Below are 18661 nucleotides of genomic sequence, written 5' to 3'. Positions count from 1 at the left end.
TCTTGCAACAAGGGCCATTTGGAAGGCACAAAGGTGCTAATATTGATCAAGCCCTGAGGGGCCAAGATGGGTGTACATCGGGGGTCTACAAATGGTCACACCTTTAGTACAGTGGGGGGAAGTTTTAATCTTCTGATTGGTCAGTTTGAATGTCTCACATTTGGGTTTAAGTCACATGGTCAAGGAAGGGATAAAAGAAGATTGTAACTGTAACTCTGGTCATTTTTTTATGCTCTTCTTTTCTTGGGCCCTCTCTGGTCCTCCTTCTGTCTCTCTCTCTCTTCCTCTTTCACTCTCTCTTTAACTATCTCTTAGGTAACTTTTTCATACGTGCGGTGTACAATTAATGGTATATGATTTTATCATCTCATACATCTATTTTGTAATTATTTTAAGTGTAACCATAATCAGATATTGTCATTAAACCCTTTCAATTACAAATGATGTGCTAACTAGTTTTGATTTAGTATTAACATTAATGTGCTCCCTATTGCAATACAATATTGTCACACTATAGCAATGCTCTCCCACATATTTTGCTATTATAACTGCGCTTATTTCTGTCGTTGGTATAAGTTGCAGTGGGTGGTAATATACAAGAAATGTACAGCTTTCTACCATCTTACTGATAAAGTTTCTTTAGTTGCTCGGCAAACCTTACAGTCTGAACCACTGTAGGAGTTCCACCCTTACAATATCTTTTCATGTGACAACACTGAAGAAATTACACATTGCTACAATGTAAAGTAGTGAGTGTACAGCTTGTATAACAGTGGTCAATAAGTGCTTGTAATCCTTAGTAACAATCCTTTTAAAGAACCCTTAGGCTGTTGATGCCTGAAAGGCCCAGCAGAGGGTGTTTATTGACTGTATTCTACAACTGCAAAACACTTCGTTACAGCTTTGGAACAACACAAGGGTGAGTAAATGACATTTTTATTTTTGGGTGAACTATTGGCCTCTAAGAGTCACCACACTGTTTATTTCAAATGATGTAAAACTGAATTTTTATTTAAAACATGTAATGCTGATGAGAGGAAACTATTCACAATAACCACTAAAATAGTTTTCATGCATCATACATCAAAAAGGCAATACACTTTTCAAAACAAAACAAAAAACACCTAAAACAAGCTAATTAATGAACATTTTTCACTAATTACAAATCACAAGAATTTATCTGCAGGTCATTTATTTCATTTTAGAGAGCTCTAATTTCAGAATAAGTGTAGTAATGTAGCTCAGGCAATGTATTAATTCAGTTTCAAATGAATTCATATTACTTGAAAATATTTCCTTGGATTTTTTTAAATGCCTTGTGTATATATATATATATCAGATCGCAGGAGGCCTCATGCACACTGTCAGTGAATATTCAAAGAAAGCTGGTGACTTTGGGTGACGTGAGTGACCGCGACCAACCGATACACAGCAACTGACCACATTTAGAGACAAAACTGCTGACAGTGTGAATGAGGCGTAAGGAGTGAATTCACTAAGCAAGTTGGACCACTTAAGTATGTAGAATTTCACTGCAAAAATCATCTTATTCACTAAGCATCCAGTTTCCAGGCGCTAAATGTACTGAATAATGCTGTGCAGTAAATTATTTAAATTAAGTCACTGTCATTCTTCTCAGAGCAAACATGCCTTATAGCATGTCAAACAGGGTCAATGTACACTCTTTCTTTTCATGAATCATTTTCTACTAATTTGATCTTGATGTGAATTCCATTGAGTGATCTGAGCACTACTTGAGGGATCATCTTCGGGGTGTGTTTGGGGTCTTTAATGAGGCGATATTTCTTCAGAGTCAGCGCCACCGCTACTTTCATCTCATTCATGGCAAAGTTCTGTCCAATGCAGTTTCTGTAATCAGATATACATCAGAAGCTTTATTAGCTGTTTATCTGTACCATTTCTTTCTTTTAATAAACACCATATCTTTTTTCTATCTGAAGCAAATATTTTTGTATTAGTACGAAATGTATAAATTCAGAACAATCTGTTTACAAGTCAGACAACACCGTTTTGGCAGAGTTTCCCAAAAGCATCGTAAGCTTAAGTCCACCAATGGAGCAATGATCAACTTAGGCTTACGATGCTTTTGGGAAACTCTGCCCTGGACGGTTTTAACGTAGTTTATTCAATCACAATCATAGGAGTTCAGAAATAATTTTAATTCAAAGTTAAATCAAGTCATCCAAGAGCAACCTGAAATTAGTTTTCTAATAATAAGGTTTCTAAAATACTTACTGAGGAAATCAAATTCTAAAAACATTTTGTGTCAGTGCTATGAACGCCAATGCAAGCATATCCTTATAAAAAATGAAGAACACTTTAGCAAAATGTTTAAAATGAGTACTTATTAGAGAAATAAAAAATATTTTGAAATATACCTAAGTGCTGAATGTAATGTTTTTCAGACACTTAGGGCCAGATTTACTAACAGCTTGCACCAGCTCAAACCCTTTTTTGGTGTTAAATTAGCAAAGAAAAGATGTGGACAGAGTTATTTTTGTGGCTGACCTTACCAGAGTTGGGGGTAATGCATTAAAAGTGATGTGAGATATGTAATCAGATTACTTTTTTCAAGTAACCAAAGTAACTCATTACTTTTAAATCAATAGGTTTTTTTAGAGCAAGATATCTGAGTTACTTTTTTCAACAAGTAACGCAAGTTGCTTTGTTTTCCCATTTATTGACCGACAGCTCTCTTGTATCCATGTTGAGAGAAATCGTAAGTGCAGAGGCATTGTGTGTGCTGTGTGAACATGATTATTGTAGTTCTAAACTAATTTGAGCAGGCATTTACTCATTTCACTCAGTATTCCTCAATATGAAATGAATAAAAACAGTGAAATGAAAACTCAGAATATTATGCAAACCACCAATAATTAATTACTTTATGCCAGTGGTTCTCAAATTTTTGTCATGCCTTGTCAAACCTTTAAAACACTCCACCCCTTATGTGTGTGAATTACATGTGCATACATATGCTTCTTTAAGGCACGCCATTAAAACATTCTAATTTAAAATGCACGTTAAAGAAAAAAATGTATTTGATATTTTTACAACGTGTGCTTTTAAAGTACATTTAAGTTTGTTAAGAAACAGTCATGAAAGTCCACTTAGCCTTTATTGTGTCCTTTATTTATTAATATTATGTTATCTGCAAGTAAATATGCAAATTCAATACAACTGTTTTTCCCAAGTAGCTAAGCCAACTTAGTAAATCTTTTCAAACAAAATCACTGCTAAAATGACCGCCATTATCAATTGCTTTATTGCTGTTTATCAGTTGCTGTATTGCTCTCATCAGGGATGAACTGAGGTCATTTGAAGGAAAAGTTCACATAGGAAAAGTTCAGTTCTTTATGCAGTTCTTTTCCAAACAACAACAGTTCATAGTGATGTGTGTCAAGCTGCATTTATCATAAATGTAGTCCAAAAGTTTTTATTAGGGAACATTTTAATTCACTGAAAATCTTCCTAACTTCCATTTGCATCTGCGTTCAGATTCCAAAACAGTGTGCTTTGTGTCAGGATAGGACAGCACTGATTGCAAAATGCTATTTATATATGCAGAATGGAGAATGACATTAAAAGGCTGCAGCAGAAGGTACGATTTTTAATGAATAATGAGTTAAATTTCTGTTTGTTCATCTACTATGCATACGAGTTCAGAAATCTTGAAATAAAGTATTGTGACAATTATAGCATAGCAAGTATAGGCTACTTGTATGGTAATTTGATGTTTTTTGAAGCATGACAAACGTGATTACTATGAATTGTCATTGTACAGAAAAGAGCTCCTTGACGAATCTTACTTTTCTGTTGGATAGCAAAAACTGCATGCAGGTTTGAACTTAAATTTTCTTTTTTGAGTGAACCACTCTATATTTTTCGAAGAATCAGCATTACTAAGCACCTCACTGCTATTTGCTCTCATGAGGGTTGAACTGAGGTTAGAGACATTCTACACTCTAAACTCCAAGCCAAAGAACAGCTCTATTCTGTGTGACTGAAATGTGAGTGAATGACCCACTTGCTAAACCGTTCATGTCTCTTCAGCACTCGCCGGCTTACAAACCTGGGTCCAGCAGAGAAGGGCACAAAAGCATGAGGTGACCTCTTAGCAGAGTTCTCAGGCAGAAACCTCAATGGATCATACACCTGTGGACAACATAACATTTTAAATACACTTACTGACTATAAATACAGACTTTAGAAATGAATGAATCTCTGTTTTACTTGTTTTGTTCTCTTATAATATTTTCTTCTGGTGAAGTAAATTTTACAAACATAAAATTATTAAGATTAAAATAATGGTTTTGTTCTGAGTGAGGGTGTTTTGATGATATTATAGTGGGGTCCGATAGTATGAGACTGAAGTCTGTGATTTAAATCCGTGACTCTTTGTTTTCACACAAGATGCATCTCAAATCATGCTGGAGAACATGATCATCAGGTTTTGTTCATGTAGCTCCAGTGCTGCTTTCATTAAAGCAAAAGACAGACATTTTTCAACAAATCAGGTTATGCTGAAATAATGTAGGCCTATTAAAAAAATAAAAATGCAAATAGAGCACTTTCACAATTTGCCTCCGGCATTTGGACCCCATTGTATACTTTTTTTTGTTATTTAATTTTTCATTCAAGATTCTGTTGTGACTTATTTGCGTGATGTTATGTAATGAGCCATGCATTGCATATTTCAGATGTAAAGAAAGCACTCATACATATGGATTCTCCCACACTGTGGCATTCAAGTGGATCCCATAAATGCTAACTCCAATGGTACTACCTATGGAAGAGAAACAGTGTTTTACGGCATGCAGTTATGTATTCGTTCAGTGTCATCCTGGATAAGACAAGTAACTGAACAACAAGCAGCTAGGTTAATGTTTGAACAGATGTTCTCTGAGTTAGAGGTCATTGTGTTTGTTTATAAGGGTTGAACAGGGTTTAAAGCAGTAGGCATTATTTCAAACGTCATACTTACTAGTTGCCAAAACAATGAAAACATTAAGCAATATATTATATGAAGGACTGCCTTTGCAAGTTTGTCCATGTTGTCTAATGCTGTTCGTTCTTCTCATAAAATGCTGTAGTTTTGCGTCTGTTGCATTTGGCTTAAGTTTTTGGACCATTAATGAAATCGAGCAAAAATGTAAACTCTGTCATCAACTCATTTTTATTTTGCTCATTAAATATCTGGTCCTACTATATATTAAGGGTTACTTGATATACGTTTTACTTATTAACCACCATTTACTACTACTAATTACTTATTAACTACTTTGTACTAAGATTTAAATGAATAATTTGATGCCACGCACTTATTTTTTTAAAAATACCTGCATGTAATAATATTACTACATCTATAAAAAACTTCTGTAATTGACCCTTCACAAAGACAAGCCGTGACGCTGTCAGGCCACACGCAGTGAAAAATACATCGCGGAGCAAAGAGGACACTGACAACACATCAACAGACAAGACAGAGCAGGTTATTTATGATATTAATCAAAGTCCCATCTTTCAAATTGTGTAATTTTTTAAGAAATTCAAACAATAAAAACCGTTTTGTGGCTCTTTAATGTGTCGTGACAGATTGCTGTACCGCCTCGGCTCAAGCGGCTCGTGAACCGATCATCTCTTCTCACTAGTTAATTTATAGCATCAAATAAACATGAATGAACATCAGAAGGAATGCCGTTTCAAACGCAGAAAGACGTCAGTACACACCATTTTTCAAGTTCAAGTCCACCGAGGTTAATCTACTACTGACTGCTTTGTCTGACAAAATGGCGGATTTGGCGTTATGATTGGTTAGATCGCCTGTCAATCAAACTCCCGGCGAAGGGTCAATTGCATCTATAATTATACATTTGACCCATTTGACCTCAATAGCAGCAAAATTATTTTGCAATACAAGAAGTACATTGTACCAAACTTTTTTTTGGACCTAAATACATAGTTAAAGACACCTAATATAAAGTGGAACCAAATGTCTTCTTGCATTGAAACTAGAAGATGACCAAGTGACTGTCATGTGTCAAAACGTTAAAAAAGTACTATAAAGTGCCATAAAAGTACTATAAAAGTAGGATATGATTTGTGCACTTGTCTTCTTTAGTCTTCTGATAGCAATTGTGTGAGGAACAGCCTGAAATATCAGCCATTATTCATTCAAAATCACAGTACTTGCACACTGCCAGAAAAGCCTTGTTCAGACTGTCAGTTTTGGAGTTTGAGAGTCACTGGATGATCAAAGAATTACCTTCAGGTACAGTCCGTCCATCAAAAAAAGTCAAGGGTTTAGTCAACTTTCGTGATATTCCCGGCACAGGAGGGCAAAGCCGCAGAGATTCTTTAATGCACATTGTGGTATAAGGGATTTTATTGAGGTCTTCCCTGAAACAGAAGGAGAAACAGGCATTACCAATGACAGCAAGGCATAATGAGGAAATGCATAGTGGGATTTGAGTTGTTTGCTATCAATATAGCATAGCTGAGCCAAAACGGCTAATATAGTATTTGTATTGTATATTTTTAAAGGTCCCGTTCTTTGTGATCCCATGTTTCAAACGTTAGTTAGTGTGTAATGTTGTTGTTAGAGTATAAATAAAATATGTAAAATTTTAAAGCTCAAAGTTCAATGCCAAGCGAGATATTTTATTTAACAGAAGTCGCCTACATCGAACGGCCAGTTTGGACTACATCTCTCTACTTCCTTCTTTAATGACGTCACTAAAACAGTTTGACTAACCTCCGCCCACAGGAATACACAAGAGTTGCGTTTGTAGAGTGTGTTTGTCGCCATGTCGTCGAAATGCTGTTATTTTCATCCCGCAGTCCAATCACCTTTGTTTGGCCTTCCCAGGAACGCTGTACTTAGAGATCAATGGTTACAATTTATGTTTGACTCGGTTCCCGAAAATTATAATTGTGGTATCCTTACTGCAATAGTTAATGTTGGACTGCAGTGCACATAATGGCCACAAGAAGGGACTATGTTGATGTATATGGCTGTTTTCCGTATGATGTACTCTTCTGAGTGAGTGCTAACGTTGTACATTTTCTGTCGCTGCTTGTGGAGATTAAAGAGTTCAGTCTCTCGCAAATTATTGTCTTTTGTGTTCATTCGGCACAACACCACAATAATCCACATGTAAAACTATGTGCAGCACACGTTATGGTAAGAGGCGTGACCTTTCTGGGCAAGGAGCGCTAAGCTGCTGTCGAATCACAACACAGGAACCGCTGGCACAATCAGAACTTGTTACGTATTTCTGAAGGAGGGACTTTATAGAACAAGGAAGTCATCAGTCCGTTTTTATGACAGTGGAAACAGCGGTATACAGATAAGTAAATTATGTGAAAAATACTGTGTTTTGCACGCGAAACATGAACACATGTTATATTGCACACTATAAACACAATCAAAGCTTCAAAAAAAACACAAAAAACGGGACCTTTAAGATAAAAAAGAGACAAAAATACACATTGTGTCAGTGATTGTTGCTATAAAATGCTAAAATAAAATGTCATACAGTACCTGCCAATTGTAAAGTATTATAATTCATTATATTATTCAAAAATGCTTAAAGATTTATTTTCATTGAATTTCCAGCAAAATATCTTGATATATTTGTTACTAGGACTGTGCAATTAAGTGAATTTATGTTTTGATTTTGGCTTCCAATGATTATGAAAACATAACTGAGATAAAATGGACATTCAGTGAAGACTATGTAGTGTTTTCTTTTTACATTTGATTACTTTATTTAACTTATGTTGCAGACTAGCTGAACACTATACCATTAGATAGACTTGCATTAAGAACTTTAAGCATTGTTTATCTTTTTTCTACTGTATTTGTCATATTTTTATATATTTTTATATGTCAGATTTTTATTGTATGAGTGACTATTTACTTGTCTTTGAAAATAGTTTGAGGACTTTTTTTCTTGCATTAGTTGACCTAGTATTAGTATCTGCTGTGGTATAGAAATTGGTAGGGGGAATTGTGAAATTTCCAATGTATCTAAAATTTTGTTATAGCAACCTTATATACTGAAATCAGCACATACACTGCTGGGTTAAAAACAACCCAAGTTGGGTTGAAAATGGACAAATCCAGCAAATGTGTTGTTTTTTGATTCAGCGAATGGGTTAAATGTTTGCCCAACCTCCTGGGTAGTTTTATTTAACTCAACTATTGTTTAAATGGTTACACTTTACAATAAGGTTTATTATTTAACATTAGTTATCTACATTAGTTAACTGCACTTATACAGCATTTATTAATCTTTGTTAATGTTAATTTCAAAATCTTGTTAACAGTTCATGCACAGTTAATGCACTGTGAACTAACATGAACAAACAATGAACAACTGTATTTTCATTAACTAACGTTAGCGAAGATTAGTAAATACAGTAACAAATGTATTGCTCATGGTTAGTTCATGATAGTTAATACATTAACTTATGTTTAACTAATGAACCTTATTGTAAAGTGTTACCGTTTAAATATTACTGTATTGCTTGCTTAAAATGAACCCAAAGAATGTTGGAAATTAACGCTTATTAATAAGATTTATGAATAATAATTAAACAAACATTAAATTGCTTATTAATAAATGTTCACCTTATAATTATTAGTGCTGCTTCTAGTAATTATGTGTCTGTTTTTTTAATTTCCAACCTATTTTGGGTTCATTTTAAGCCAGCCATATAGTCATTTTTAAACAAGAGTTGAGTTAAATAAAACTGGCCAGAATGTTGGGCAAACATTTAACCCAACCACTGGGTTTGTCCATTTTCAACCCAACTTGGGTTGTTTTTTACACAGCATTGCATAATGCGTAATGTCAAAGATGAACAAAAACAGCTAGTGCTCACAAAAGGGCATTCACCGGTCTATCTGGGTTCAGAGCATGGTGAGTACCATTGTATGTACACAGAGAGACATCATAAATTTTAGCAAAGTTGTTGATGGCTAAAATTAACTTCTCGTCTATCTTGCCGCCAACACTCCTGTACAAGATGTAGTGACGGATTACGCGCACTTCACTGACTTCACTCCTATAGGTTGTCGCTCTCGAAACTCACACTTAATTTGCATCAAGTTAAGCATATCTCAACTTTGTCGCGTCACTGGACACGCCTACATCCTGTTGTGGCCAATGGTCACTAGCTGCGTCCCAATTCAGAGGCTGCATCCTTCAAAGGCCACAGAAGGTGTGGGACGGTCAGTTTTGCCAACTATTTTCTAAAGAAAGTAGCTAAAGCCTGCCTGAAATGTTGCTAAATGGCTAGATGACGTCACACATCAGTTAGCATATTCATGATGTCATTTTTTGCATTCTGCTTAATGTCAGCACGTCACATCTGTTTTCTCTCCTAATCCGCGCTTGGGGACAGTCTAGCCTACGGAAGATTGTTCTTGTTGCCTACTAACTGTGACAGCTGTTATTGACGAGCAGCAGTAACGACTTTTTATATTCAACTTTCTGAAAACAAAACATGGTTCACAACTTGTCTAAATATGTTCACCATGTTCACACAATTGGCCTTAGAATGCCGCCTTTGAAGGATGCAGCCGCTGAGTTGGGATGCAGCTCTCCATTAAAATGAAAGGGATCAAGTCGCTTTGTATCACTGGCGGTGTGAACTGGGCTTTAATTGTGTTACATAATTGTGATTACAATATTGACCAAAATAACTGTGAATATGATTTTTGCTATTTTGGAGCAGCCCTATGTTACTGTGACAGACCTACCTTTCCCATCATACCACTATTAACAAACCAGGATCCTACACTTGACACTCTCAACTGTCCAACACAACGTCACATGAGTCGAGTGATGACAGTAATGACAGTACCAATCCAGCATGTCTTTTCCATCCAAAACTTGCAAGATCTCCTCCCTGCATTTCTCCTGGTGCTCAGGGTTACATGCCAGATTGTAGAAGATCCAAGATATTCCACTAGCTGTAGTATCATGGCCTTCAAACATGAATGTGTCCACTTCAGCCCTGATATCCTCATCTGACAAACCCTGCTGATTCTCGTCCTGAGACCGACACACAAAACCGCAATCTGTGACATCAATAATAATACAATTGCACTGTGTAATAGGTAACAAAATGTTAGCTATAAAGGATTTTCATTAAGTAAAAATATTGTGTAAGTGCTTGGGAAAATCATACTCGGGCGGACAGAAGAATATCCAGAAAGTCCAAATATCGTTTGTTTTTAACAATGCCCTGTTCCTTCTCAATCCTCAAGACTTCCTTCCTCTTTCTGATAACTTCCGCTGAAAAATATTAAGAAATTGAGATGACATGATAGCTTTGCTTGTTTTTCACTACCATTCAAAAGTTTGGGGTTGGTGAGGGTTTAAGTCTCTTATGCTCACTAAGGCTGCATTTATTTGATCAAAAATATAGTAAAAACAGTAATGTTGTGAAATAGATGCACAATTTAAAATAACTTTTTAATTTGAATATATTTTAAATGATCAAAGCTGAATTTTCAGCATCATTACTCCAGTCTTCAGTGTCACATGATCCTTCAGAAATCGTTCTAATATGCCAATTTGCTGCTCATTTCTTATTATTATCAATGTTGAAAGCAGTTTTGCTGCTTATATTTTAGTGGAAACTGTGATACCTTTTTTTTTCAGAATTATTTGACAAACAGAAAGTTCAAAAGAACAGGATTTGAAATGGAAATCTTTTGTAACATTATAAATGTTTTTACTGTCACTTTTGATCAATTGAATGCATCCTTGCAGCATAAAAGTATTGATTTCTTTCAAAAGCAAAACATAACCTTTTGTTTGAACGGTAAGGCCCCAATATACTTTAAGCGAAATTGAAGTCAAACTGGTGTGAGGTAATTTCGGACAAAATCTTTCCGGAAAAGTTTGAACTAGCACTGGTCCATGGCTGTTATATAATAAGTAGGTGTGTCTCTAAAGTTCAAAGTGAAGAACAAAAACGAACTTAGCCATGAGTATATCGGGGCCTGTAGTGTATATTCAGGTTAGCTAAGATGTATACAGTAGCACGTATGGATAAAACAACCGCCCGATGAGCAGACCCAGATATAATCTTTCACAAAATGTGCAGAATTCTGAGAAATGGATTTGTCAATTTTGGCATCAGCAATCATTGTTTTAAACAGGCTTCCTGAACATTACCAGGTCTTTCATTGGTCGGCCAAACTGATGGACTGGTGAGGCTGCTCAAATCAAATGCATAGTTTTTTTTTCTTATACACTGCCATATTACACAATTTCGAGAGCCTCATGCAATTCAGAGGCTCAAAATCACAGTTAATCTAATTGTTTTCAGATTACATTTACAAAGATTACATTATATCCGCTGTGTTTCTGTGGGGTTCTGCGAGTGTGGGCTGCTCATGAGGTGCATGACTGTGGCTTGTCAAAGAAACAACACCTGTATGACTTTGTGCTATGTTGGTTGCCTTCCTGAATTTGTATCCATGTGGACTAAGATGAAATATGGCCTTGCTGTGATATGGAAAAACTCTGAACCTGAGGTTCACCAGGTGGCAGAGGTCATACACTGCCTGGATGTATGGGTTGGTTCCACTGCAATGAGATCAGGGAGATTTTACTAAAAGGAGATGAATACGTACAAACAGACTAGATAACAGAGTATTAACTGACCTGTCTGTCTGACAGTTGCTGTTACAGCTGAATGCGCATTTCATGATGCTGTCCAGGGTCATGAGACTTACATGCTTAAACAGTTCAAATGACTCTTCTGATTTAGCATAAACTTCCCACTTATCCTTAAAGACAGAAAAATAAACTTAAAGTGTATCATATGTCACCAACATTACCCCACAATAAGGAATTTCAAACAGGTTTCTCAACCCAGCCAACAAAAATATATTCTAAGAACATTTTGCTATATTCCCCATTATGTTCTCTGAATGTTTAAAATGTCCAACGTTTTTGATTATGTGGAGCATTAGGGAAACATTCCATTTTAGCATTTTAAAAACATTCTGAGAATGTTACTTTTGAATGTTCTCTGTAACATTTAAAAAAACCTTAGATGAATGTATAAATAATCTTTAGTGCAATCGTTTTGAAAACATTATTAAAGATGAGATAACTTTGAACACGTCCTCTGGAAGAAAGTTTATTCAGAAGTTTAAAAGAACCTTACTAGAATGTTAGCCAAAGTTCTGAGAATATTCCCTGTTAGCTGGGAAAAAATGCTTTCGTCTACTGTTGTTTGACAGTCCCACCCCAAAGTTACATAATTGGTTGTGCCAATGCTGCTGCTTCAGGTTGTTTGAGATCAGTGTTGCCAAGTTAGTTTACTTTAACACTGTTGCAGGGGTTGTTTTTCATATCCGCGGGTTGAAGTGACCCCAAATAACATGATATTTAACCCCTGGAATGCAAATTTTACCAAGGGAACCCAACCAAAAATTGGATTTGACCCCCCGAAATGCGATTGGGCTAGTTTTGAGTAGCAATTGGGTGGGTTTTGTTGTGAAAACCTGGCAACCCTAGTGGAGATGCTCAAACGAACAGAGAAATGATAGTGCCACAGAGACAGTGCTGACAATTTTTTGGGCAAACTTACTAATGACTTACTAACAGTTGTGTACATTATGCTGGGAAAAGATAAAGAGACATACATACTTCAACAAAGCTTAAATTTTGGTTAACAATTTAGATTTTTGGGTGAACTATGCCTTAAACCTACAAGCATGACTTTGGTTGAATCAGAAATAAGTTTCACATAAGGCTTCAAAACATCATAATGGAAACCAGGAGTGAGGAGTCGTCTATGCCGAAACCATTTCTGTCCAGTAGACACAAGCAAGCCATCGCCTGAGGAGACAGTGAAGAGTTAGCTGCAGTGATTACTAACAGGGTGTTTCTTTAACCACAGCCACTTTTATGTCCCATGGGTAGATTTTTATTGGAACTGTTTTTACACTACATTTCAAATGCTGTTTATGTATAGATTTCATTGTTTTACTTTGGTTTCCTAGAGATTTGGAACCCAGAGATAAAATGCAAAAAACAATCAGCTTTTTAGTTGAATTACAACTGTCCTTTAGATGTCGTCATTTTTGCAACAAGCAACATTTTAGTTAGTTCGTTTATTTGTTTGCCAAGGTGACAACAGTGAAGAGTGAAGAGATTGATGTGAAAAATTGTGTGAAAAATGTGTGATGTATGAAAAATCAATGTAAAAGTCACAGAACAGAACATCTTTAATTTTTCCACATATGCTGAATGCTGAAAAAATATTACTTAACCCACTGGTATATTTCACTTGGGGGTCACACTTGTGTTGTTTGTGGTAAAAAAGTGGCCAAACACCTGAAATTAACTTTTTTTAATTTTCAGTAAAATCAATGTAACATATTTTTGTTCAATAATATTTTTTTAGTTTGCATTTCGAGAGAATTACAACTTAATATATTTTATTTTTTTAACTAATTAATATTTTAAATTATTAATTTATTATTATTATTCAATTAAAGCAGTATTTCATATTAAAATAGAGACATTACCATTAAAATCCAATTTTTTAAAGTAGATTAGTGCCATCTGGGGGAGTAAAAAAAGAAAAACATATCTGCCATGGTGTCACTAGATTCCTATATAGCTCTATATAAAAAAGGCTTATAAATTCTCTAGTTGTTTATAGACTTAAATATTTATTTTTAAGTTGTGGATTTGGATAGATATTTAGACATTCTAACTACTTTTTTGTCAAGGTTTAGTTTTTTAGTTTTATTTATTTATTTATTTATTTGAAATGTTGATTTGAAGTGTCAGTTTTTGCATTATTTTTACTAGTCAAACCTGAACACAGAAGAAGACATGTTGTAACACATAACATCAACATTCAATGAAAATGTAACAAAATGCTTTATCAGAGCATAATCAACCTGATTTCAACCTCAAATCAACCTGATTTCAACCTATTTAAATCTTCTGGCTCGATTTTTTCCATATGGTTACAGCCAAACCAGATAATTTGTGTGTATAATATTGTGTTGTGTGTGTATCTGTGAGTGTGTCTAAGTAAGTCTGTTGGTGTGTCTGTTTTGTACTCTTGATGTTTTAGAGTCTAACCTTTCCCTTGCTGTCCATTTTTTTACTGATTTGTGGCTGAATAATTGATTTTATTTCATGCATTTTAAAAAACTCGTTTTGTGTTACAATCACACCAGTTCATTTATGTGAGTATATGTGTGTCTAAGTGTGACTATATATATATATATATATATATATATATATATATATATATATATATATATACATAGTGACTTCCAAAAAAAAGTAATTATCTTTCTTACCGTTCCGGTGAAGTAGCAATTTTTTTAAAATTTCAAAACATTTTTTTTGTTGTTTAAAATGACAGAACAACACCAGATCGTTAATTTTGTGAATTTTAGGATACATAAAATGGTTAAAATACAAAAATAAATTTTTAATGAGACTGCCATTTTATTATAAAATTAAAATGTCTATTTACATAAAGTGCAAATAACCTGTTGGCAGAGACTATTAACACTAACTCTGCCCACCAGTGTCTGATTGAGCCAGAGAAAATTACAAAAGAAACCTGTCTGATAACAGGATCAGTGACTCGGAGAGTAAGATGGGTAGCCTTAGCTTTTGATGCAGCAGAACTCATTCTTCTCCCTTGGCTTTTTTTCATTGCATATCAGCTCTGAGAGGCGTTTATTTTAAATAAAATTAATATTCAAAAAGTGGAAATAAAGTGCCTAACATGTATTTAGTGAGAATAAAGTGTTTAACGGGTAGGGTTAGGTGTAGGGGAGGGCTTTAGGGACAGTAATGTCACAATAAGCCTGCATCCGTTTATGATTTAAATAAATATAATTATACACACTGAATATGTTGCTATTACTGCATACTGTTTTATAGTATACTACAATACACTGATGAGCAAATAGTAAGCCTATCTGCCACAATTTACACTAAGTATAAATAGCATCTAACAACTGTTTACACTTAGTGCAAAGAAAATACTGCTATTTTCATTTAGTGCAAATGGCCGCTGCCGAAATAGTCACCTCTGCCACAGAATGAATGATGACTTGAGATGGTGGAAATGACATTTATGACAGTTCAGAAAAATGAACAAAAACAGAATTCTCCCATGGTGTTTGTATATAGACCGCTGGACACTGTTAGTCAATAAAGTAAACTAGTGAGGGTATGAGTGTGTTTGTGTTTTAAGGACATTTATTTTCTAAAAATTCCCATAGTTGAAGAAACACCCAATAATAAACCATTAAATAATAGTCTGATTAATGTATATAGGCTTAGAGAGAGAGAGAGAGAGAAAGAGAGTGTAATCTTACCTAACCAAGGGATGAAAAACTTATATGCATAGTCATCTTTGGGTTCTGTGAATGAAGCAAAATACTCATTTTTAAAATGCTTGTTTTGGTTATTAATGTTCAGGAAAGAATTAGTGTATACTATAAATCTAAAAAGTGTCATTCAAACAATCAGAGATCAGCACCTGTGGTAGTGAGAATGGTCTTCACATAAGATGGGTGGTGGATATTCAAAATGGACAATGATGGGCCAAACCACAGTGGAAAGGCAAATTGATACTGTTCAGTCCACTTCATAATCTTTTCCAAATCGTGTCCATCCTGGTGAAACTATAAATGTAAAAAAAACAGATTGTGCAATTGTTATCAACATGTTTCAAGAATAAATTATGCTCTAAAATTATTAATTTCACGTGAATTCTTCCAATTGCTGCTGAAGAATGTGAGTGCAATGTAAGGCTCTTCTGTTTATTGCCTTACAAGTGAACTGTGTAATTGTTGAGTTGCAGTGAATAGACAACGGCTCATGAGGTTACTGGCCTCGGAGATAAGGAGGTCAAATACAGGGGGATTTTTATTCATATATTTTGTAGTAGGCCTACTCGTGAATTGGCAACAAAAAACATGCGACAACTTGCAGCATCATTTATGTCATGTACATCAGGAGTTATCCAATAGATATTAAAATATAATGATATAAAATATATTATGATATTTTAATTTTTAGGAGTCTAAAACTCACAAAAATTATTATTAAAAGTTATTCAAAAGGTGTTTGAAACCAACATAAAAATCACTAGTAAAAATGCATGACTGAACTTCAGGTTTAGCTTATACACAACTAACAGGGAAAGTTGGCTAATGTTCTGACAAGATTCTCTCAAAGTTATGAGCAAACATTCTTCCAGGAACATTAATAACATGTTATCTGGTCTTAATAATGTTCTCAACACGTTATCACAAAAACATTATTTTATTTACAGGCTACATTGTTCATTGATCTTTTTTCCTGAAATGTTTTAGTTGGATTCAGAATGTTCAGAGAACATAACGTTCATATAATGTTTGCAAAATGATCAAATGTAATGTTCGTATAACCAGGGGGGAAAAAAGGTGTTTTAAACATGTAATGACGCTTTGAACGTTCAGAGAACATTCAGAAATAAAGTTTTAATATCTTAGAACATATTTTTGTTAGCTGGGCAGTTGCTGAGACACAGGTATTCATTCATATCTGTAGTTGTTTACCTCCTTAACGTGTCCGAAGAGCCAGTGTGCAGGTGGTCCTGGAAACGGCTCCATAGTTCGCATCCCCCTCCTCCTCATAATCAGTAATCTAACCACTGTCACCAAACACACAAGAAACGCGAGTGTGAAGACATGACTCATGGAGAGCGCTTCCAAATTCACCGGGAAAATCCCGTAAAGCTGCATGGCACGAGCTGTCAGTCCCGCTCGGGTTCTGTTCTGTCATTGATCCTGATGTGGGAAAGAGGAAGTGGTAAAGAGAGAGAGGGGCGGACTTTCTGCTGGACATAACAAACAACCTTTTATACAACAAATAAAGAATTTCATCAGGTTTCCTGATAGCAAGTTGCTGTGAATACACTGTAAAAAAAAAAAAAAAAAAAATCAGGTAACCAATCAGGAAATATTATGTTGTAGGCTATTAGGCCAAGGTCAGGAAATGGTTCCTATTTGCACTTGACAATTATATTCTTATCTCTGAATGTTTTTAAATAACTTTTGTTGTTGAATGCTGTTAGCCTCTGCAGGCTACTTTACATAATCGTGTTTATACTGAGGTGTAAAGAGTACCTAAACCATACTTGAGTAAATGTACTGATACCTTACATTGAAAATGACTCCACTACAAGTTACAAGTAACCAATTCAAATACGACTTGAGTAAAAGTCTTAAGTACTGATAAAATCAGATACTTTAAGTATTTTACTCATGCTGAATGTAGGCTCAGAGATGCACTAGGCCTGAGAGACATGCCAGTGAAAATAAGAAACAATTGATTTGTAAGATGAGAAATCAAGTTTATTTTCTAAAATCAAAATAAAACTGAACACCTCAATGTTTGCAATAAATCAAGGTCGACACAACAACCTTTTAAATGTCTACAGACTCTCAAGTCTCAGTTAAGCTCAAGTGCACAAAAAGGTCATAAGTAAACCAATATCCTTCAAAATGGTCTTGTCAATTTAGCGGATAAATTATACAATGTTAAGTAAAAGTAGTCAAAGTCTACTGCAGGGATGGACAACTCCGGTCCTGGAGGGCCAGTGTCCAGCAGAGTTTAGCTCCAACCCTAATCAAACACACCTGAACCAGCTAATCAAGGTATTTAGGATTAGTAGAAAGTTATTGGCAAGTGAGTTTTTATCAGGGATGGAGATAAACTCTGCAGGACACTGGCCCTCCAGGACCGGAGTTGTCCATCCCTGGTCTACTGTATGTGTTGGTTTGAGCCTCATCACCAGCTGCAGTCATTTCCTCTTCTAATAAATCAAACACCTGTGATCAGAAACCTCCTGCTAATGCACTAATACAAAGTAGCCAAAAAGATACTTAAAGGTGCTAAAGAGGATGTTTTGTTTTATATATTTTTGCAATATTACTTGAAACTGTCTTTACTAACTGATAAAAGACTATTTATTAGGTGCACTGAAAGGAATAATATTAATATACATCATATGTGCACGAGGTAGGGCCTTAAAAACATCAGCCGATCGCATAAACGATTGGCCCTCTGGCTTGTCAATCACTGCCATGACGTTCCTTGTGAGAGACGAGCGCGGCTTGGAACACAACTTCTTTAGATTTATGGCTTTGACTTTTCTCACAGTTTTAGAGTAAGACATACTATTTTTGTGCATTTTTTAATAAACTTAAACATCTATAACTATTTTTTTCCCATTTCTCTTTTTTTTTTTTTTTTTTTTAACAATAATCTGCCAAGTGTCGTAAAAAGAGACCAAAGTTTGAAAAAAAGTCTGTTCTTCAAAGCAGTCAAGATTTATGACAGTTTATGTTGGAAATGTCATTTTCAGGTCTATGAACAAAAAGTGATTAACAGGTAATAAATGCATCATAATTATTCCATAAATATAATTTAGTTCCATAAAATGTCATAAAAAAACCTAAATATTAAATAAAACATATTATCAAACTAAAAGAGTAAATATAGTAATAGTAAAAATAGTAAAACACTAAAATAAATCATTTTTGACCACCGGCCAAGCAGCACCAGAAGGTTAAGCC

General features: G+C 35.0%; 1 protein-coding gene across 1 annotated transcript; it reads right to left on the bottom strand.

Annotated features, from left to right (window-relative positions):
• Positions 1-861: 861 nt before the first annotated feature.
• cyp4t8 (cytochrome P450, family 4, subfamily T, polypeptide 8) lies at positions 862-16890 on the bottom strand. Its single transcript, XM_067399947.1, has 12 exons — positions 16640-16890; positions 15577-15721; positions 15413-15457; positions 12766-12893; positions 11709-11833; positions 11476-11630; positions 10222-10328; positions 9895-10085; positions 6287-6420; positions 4743-4807; positions 4094-4176; positions 862-1869 (listed from the first exon to the last, which is right to left on the bottom strand). Exons 1-12 carry the CDS (start codon positions 16823-16825, stop codon positions 1692-1694), a joined length of 1542 nt encoding a protein of 513 aa, XP_067256048.1. The 5' UTR covers positions 16826-16890; the 3' UTR covers positions 862-1691.
• Between the last annotated feature and the right edge of the window lie 1771 nt (positions 16891-18661).

The sequence above is a fragment of the Chanodichthys erythropterus genome, chromosome 2 (assembly GCF_024489055.1).
Source record: "Chanodichthys erythropterus isolate Z2021 chromosome 2, ASM2448905v1, whole genome shotgun sequence".
In the NCBI taxonomy this organism is placed as follows: domain Eukaryota; kingdom Metazoa; phylum Chordata; class Actinopteri; order Cypriniformes; family Xenocyprididae; genus Chanodichthys; species Chanodichthys erythropterus.
The sequence above is the reverse complement of the archived record's forward strand: the minus strand, read 5'-3'. Positions and strand labels throughout refer to the sequence as shown.